At 45.2% G+C, this 6,368-nt stretch overlaps 1 protein-coding gene across 1 annotated transcript in view; it reads left to right on the top strand.

Moving 5' to 3' along the window:
* Window positions 1-891: 891 nt before the first annotated feature.
* Window positions 892-6,368, top strand: part of GNS (glucosamine (N-acetyl)-6-sulfatase) — a 50,278-nt gene continuing 44,801 nt past the window's right edge. Inside the window, exon 1 of the mRNA XM_010841583.1 lies at window positions 892-1,224. Within this exon, the coding sequence (XP_010839885.1) occupies window positions 1,009-1,224 (216 nt within the window). The 5' untranslated portion in view covers window positions 892-1,008. The remainder of the gene's footprint in view (window positions 1,225-6,368) is intronic.

A 6,368-nucleotide genomic window follows, 5' to 3' on the forward strand; every position in this document is an offset into this window, starting at 1 on the left:
CACACCAGGCTTCCCTGTCCATCACCAACTCCAAGAGCTTGCTCCCACTCACCCAGTCAGTGATGCCATCCAACCCTTTCACCCTCTGTCATCTCCTTCTCCTCCCTCCTTCAATCTTTCCCAACATCAGGGTCTTTTCAAATGAGTCAGTTCTTTGCATCAGGTGGCCAAAGTATTGGAGTTTCAGCTTCAACATCAGTCCTTCCAGTGAATATTCTGGACTGATTTCCTTTTGGATGGACTGGTTGGATCTCCTTGCAGTCCAAGGGATTCTCAAGAGTCTTCTCCAACACCACAGTTAAAAGCATCAATTCTTTGGCACTCAGCTTTCTTTTTAGTCCAACTCTCACATCCATACATGACCAATGGAAAAACCATAGTTTTGACTAGACAGACCTTTGTTGGCAAAGTAATTTCTCTGCTTTTTAATACGCTGTCTAGATTGGTCACAGCTTTTCTTCCAAGTAGCAAGCATTTTTTAATTTCATGGCTGCAGTCACCGTCTGCAGTTATTTTGGAGCCCCCAAAATAAAGTCTGTCACTGTTTCCATTGTTTCCCCATCTATTTGCCATGAAGTGACTGGACCAGATGCCGTAATTGCTTCCTATTGACTGATTCCCTCCTCCTTTTATCCGATCTTTCCCCCATTTTCATCCCTGCGCAAAGCACTCCGAAACAGGTCCTACCAGAACCCAACTTCTGCCCGAGTTGGTAGCAAGGGCGGGTCCGCCGGGCGGCAGCCTCCTCCCCGCTTCCAGGCCACTTCCCGCTTTCCCTACCGGCTGCTGCAGCCCAGCTCCCTTTCCGTCCGAAGCCCCGCCCCGTCACCCGTCACGTGACCGCACGGCGTGCTCCGCCTCCTGCCCCCGATTCACGTGATCCCGCCCGGGAGAAAACGCCTGACCTGAGCCCCTGCCCCCTACTGTACACCCTTATCTTCCAGTTGCTCGTCAGTCATCCGCAGATCTCTCCACTCCGCCCGGGGTACCCCCGGAGCCCTGTCCGCCATGCGGCTCCTGTCTCTGGCCCCAGATAGGCCCCGGCGAGGCGGCCCTCGCCACCTGACCTCCGGGAGCCCCGCGCTACCGCCGCCGCCGCCGCTGCTGCTGCTGCTGCTCCTGCTAGGTGGTTGCCTGGGGGTCTCCGGGGCGGCGAAGAGCTCTCGGAGGCCCAATGTGGTGCTGCTTCTTGCTGATGACCAGGACGAAGTGCTTGGTGGCATGGTAACTCTTCTTTTTATTTCTGCCCCGCCCCTCCATCTCCCGGGCTGACTCTTGGGTTTTTGGCCCTTTTTCCCCACCCAAACTCCTTCACCTAGCTACCTCTACCCCGAGCTGATTTGCTTTCGCCGCGCCAGGCCCATACGCAGGCTTATAGAGGTGAAGGACTCTATTTCCTTTCGTGTCGGTTCTGGGTCCACACACATGCATGCAGCACACAGAGCTTCTATTCTGGACCGTACCGCTGAGGAGTTTGCTTCATGTCTCAAGACAAACATGTGGACGTCAGTTAGGGATGGGGTGAACCAATAAGTAGCAGATGATGGCTAAGAGTACACAAGCCTTGATTGTCTTTTGGGCTAGAGGACAAAACCAGCCCCCTCTGTGAGGGACCTAAGCCACTTGTGCATTTGACCCTGTGTACGATGTCTGTGCCTAATATTTATAAAAGAAGTGCTGACGTGAACTGTTCTGGTAGGTAGGTTGTCGAACTCCTCAGGGAATGCATTGCCTTACAAGAATCAGGAAGATTCAATTAGCCTAATTGAGCACCTGGCTGATGCATTAAATACTGCCAGCACTCCGTTTTGTATCAGATGGATGTTCTTCCGAGACTTCATTCTTTGCCAGGGTGAATTTTACTTCAGTATCTCCGCGTTCTCTTATTTGTGACCTTCAAGAGCATCTACTCAACTAACCCCCTACCTCCGGGAGGCCCAGAAAGTGGCTTGCCTCAGGCACATGAGTGGTTGTGGCAGTACAGACAAATCTTGACTAGTGCTCTGATCCTGGGAATGGCATTCCCCTTCATCTTTTTAAAAACAAGTTCTTTATTGCTTTCTTCCTTTCAGTTCTCTTTTTGCTTTGAAACACTTGAGGCGCGAGGTTCCTAAGTTTTACTGTGTGGGAACACTCTAGCTCAGTGTCCTTCAGACTGCTGATTTCAACCCATAAGTGAGTTACGAAGTCAGTTCAGTGAGTAGCCACCAGCATTTTTACTTTCCTACGGAATAGAGTAGAATAGAAAATGTGTGATACATGGCAGTCAGATAAGCATATCCAAATGTAGGTATGTTTTAGCTGTGTTCAAGAGTATAAGAGTCTTTTCTAAATGATGTTTAAGATGCTTGCATTTTAACGCCATACTTGTACCTGCCACGTGTACCTCATTGCCTTTTAGTTTCTGCCCAGCCCCACTGACATTGAAGAATCTTGACTTAATGGCCCTCCTGGATTTTACTTGTTTTTTCCCACCATTCCAGCTGCCACACTTACCCTCCTAATGAAAGTGTTTTGTTTTTTTTTTTGGCTGAACCCACACCCCCTGCATTGGTAGCACGGAGTCTAAGCCACTGGACCACCAAGGAAGTCCCACGTAACTCCTTTTTAAACACATTTATTTGGCCAGAAAAATCAAGCCATCTCCATCAAAAATTAATAATGGTTTAGTGACTTAATTAAAAGGCCAAATCTTCATAGCTCAGTTGAATACAAAGTTCATCACTTGACTGAGATATTCAGGATTCAGTTTCTTCAGCTCTCATAGACCCCCAGTGTGGTTTGTGTGTATCTGAGGTTTCTTCCCCTTAGTGTGTTAATCAGGTTTACTCCTTTAAACCAGGAGCAGATTCTTTCTATAGATGTTTGTGCTGGAGAGAAGAGCCAAAATTAAGTGGAGGAAAAGTCAAATTTAATGCTCTCAATTTTCTGGAGAAGTCTGACTTCTGTAATCTTTTACAGAATATTCTACCACTAATAGTCAAACAAGACTTGAAGGGGAAGAGCAAAGAAATAATGGCATTTGAGAACCTACTTGGAGCTAGTTGGACTTCCCTGGTGGCTCAGATGGTAAAGAATCCTCCTGCGATGCAGGAGACCTGGGTTAGATACCTGGATTGGGAAGATCTCCTGGAGAAGGGAAAGGCTACCCACTGTAGTATTCTGGCCTGGAGAATTCCATGGACCACATAGTCTATGGGGTCTCAAAGAGTTGAACTCAACTCAGTGACTTTGACTTTCACTTTTAGAACTAGTCAAAGTGTGAAGTGTTTTATCCTGTGCTTCAGTCATCACAGGAATCCTCTATTGTAGGTATTATATTTACCTTAAAAAATGAGAAACTTAAATTTAGAAGGGGCTAAGTAACTTGGCCAAACTTCATATAGCAATGTGGTTGGTGCTTTTAGTCACTCAGTTGTGTCTGACTCTTTGTGACCCCCTGGACTGTAGCCTATCAGACTCCTCTGTCCCTGGGATTTCCCAGAAAAGAAGACTGGAGTGGATTGCCTTTCTCTTCTCCAGAAGATCTCCCCAACCCAGGGATCGAACACAGGTCTCCTGCCTTGCAGGCAGATTCTTCACTGAGCCACCAGGGAAGCCTCACATAGCTATAATTGGGAGCAAATCCTGGCATCTTGTAATCTCAGAACCCTGAGATTAAATGCTTTTTCTCCTATTCTAAAATACTGTGGTAATACTGATTTACCAGATATCATTCAACATACCCATATCAGCATAGTCACTTATACCATACATAGATCAGAGATTTTTTCAGGTGACGTTGAGGAACACAGGTGGGGTCATGCAACTCCTTAATTTACATGCAATACTTTGTGTGTATTATTTTCATTTCTGCAGAGAGAGGGAAGTCTCTGACCCCCGACCCCGCAGAAAAGATCATGAATTGCCGCCGTAGTTGGCAAATAAACAGGTGTCAATCCCCCAGACTAACTCAGGTCAAAGGATTGTAGCACCTGTATGGGTTGTGGTTTGATGTGGAATCTTGCCATCATCTACCAAAAAAGTAGTAGTTTTTTATGTGGCAGCATCATCTTCAACAGTTCATCTTTTTTGTTGTAGGTTTCATCTGTGGAACTCCATTTTTAGTTTTTGCCCAGGGAACTGTTCATCTGTTTCTTGGTTTTGTTACGATTGGTTTTGTTGTGGTGGTGTGATGGGCATACTGTTCTTCAGTGAAGCACGGGTTGCTCTTTTTAAAGTCATTCTCTCTAGAAAAAGTGCCGTTTGGTCAAAATCTCAAGGAAGTGAGGAAAGGAGACGAATACATCATGTCTTTGCTTAAGGCAAAGTGATCTTTCATTTTTAAAAGTTAGCCATAGAACTATCAGAATGGTCTAAATGTTGTTTCAGAGCAGCTGTGTTTGGGGCCCAGGAAAGTAAATGACTCCTTTAGCGTTGTGTTTTTTTTTTTTTTTTTTGCTTCAGACAAGTAAAGCAGCACATTAGTTATATGCAAGTGTAAGATTGGTTGTTTTTTAAAGAATGTAGTTTGGCCTTAACCTGACCAGCCTCTATCTGTGTTTAGATCTTAAGGACTGACTTTATCATTCAGGTTAGCATGGGTTCACATACACATTTTTGGTACAAACAAGTTCCTGTTTGGGACTTGTTTGATTAAGCACACAGCATGGTTATCCCTTGTACTACTGTTAGCAGTATAAAGGTTATGGTTATTAATACACCGTTGCTACTTAAACTAAAGGGCTTCCCTGATAGCTCAATTGGTAAAGAATCCGCCTGCAATGGAGGAGACCCCGGTTTGATTGCTGGGTCAGGAAGATCCGTTGAAGAAGGGATAGGCTACCCACTCCAGTATTCTTAGGCTTCCCCTGTGGCTTAGCTGGTAAAGAATCCGCTTGCAGTGAGGGAGACCTGGGTTCGATCCCTGGTTTGGGAAGATCCCTTGAAGAAGGGAAAGGCTAGCCACTCCAGTATTCTGGCCTGGAAAATTCCATGGACTGTATAGTCCATGGGTTCTCAAAGAGTTGGACATGACTGAGCGACTTTCACTTAAGCTAAAATCTGAATGACTATACAGCCCTGCATTGACGTCTGGCTCCTATCTCTCTGTCCTTGTCTTTTTACCGCATTCTTCCCTTTACTTAATTTGCTACTTCTAGCACACTGGCCTTTGTTCCACCCTCATGGGTGTTGCTTTCCTTCTCTGGCAGCATTTTACTTGTTGTTCACTCACCCTGAAAGCATCTTCTCGTGCTTTGCATGACTGACTCATCATGTGACTGTCAGTACTGAAGTTACATCCTGAAAGAGGCCTCTCATGACCACCCATCTAAAGTAGTTTCCCCCTTTGCTCTCATCAGCCTCAAGTACAATGTCTAGGTTTATGGTACTCTTCACTGCCTGAAACAGTTGTCTGTTTCCCTGCTGTTTAAGTGCAAGGATCATGAGGGCAGGGACCTTCTATCTTTTGTCCACCACTGCCCTGATCAGTGCCTGGCACACTTTGTTTAGTAAATGTGTAATAATCGCACAATTTAGTCTTGTTGTAAAATCAGTCTCCGGTAGCTTTGAATGAATACCAATTTGACTATTAAGTTCCCTATAATCAGCTCACACAGTCCTTTTCCCATTTACACTTTGCATTCCTATTTCCCCTCCCTATGTATTCACTGCAGATGGCATATTTTCATTCTTTTTTATGGTTGCGTATTATTCCATTGTACAATATCCTCTTTACGCATTCACCTGTCAGTGGACATTGAGGTTGTCTCCATGTCTTGGCTGTTGTAAGTAATGCTGCAGTGAGCATGGGGGTACACGTATCTTTTCAAGTTAGTGTTTTCATTTTCTTCAGATACTCAGAAGTGGAACTGCTGGATCATATGGTTGGTTCTATTGTTCATTTTTTGAGGAACCTCCATATGATTTTTTCATACTGGCTGAACTAGTTTATATTTCCATCAACAATTGCATAAGAAAGAAAGAAAGTGGACTTGTTCAGTCATGTCCAACTCTTTGGGACCCCATGGACTGTAGCCTGCCAGGCTTCTTCGTCCATGGAATTTTCCAGGCAAGGATGCTGGAGTGGGTTGCCATTTCCTTCTCCAGGGGATCTTCCCAACCCAGGAATCGAACCCAGGTCTCCTGCACCGCAGGCAGACTCTTTACCATCTAAGCCATCAGGGAAGCCTGGTAAGGGTTCCTTATTTTCTGTATTACCAACACATTTTTTTAAAGTTGTGCATGTATTTTATTTTTAAAAAACTTTTACTTTTGTATTGGGGTATAGCTGATTAACAATGTTGTTACAGTTTAAGGTGAACAGAGAAGGAACTCAGCCATGCATACGCATGTATCCGTTCTCCCCCAGACTCCCCTCCCACCCA

This window comes from Bison bison, unplaced genomic scaffold (assembly GCF_000754665.1).
Source record: "Bison bison bison isolate TAMUID 2011002044 unplaced genomic scaffold, Bison_UMD1.0 scf7180017864163, whole genome shotgun sequence".
In the NCBI taxonomy this organism is placed as follows: domain Eukaryota; kingdom Metazoa; phylum Chordata; class Mammalia; order Artiodactyla; family Bovidae; genus Bison; species Bison bison.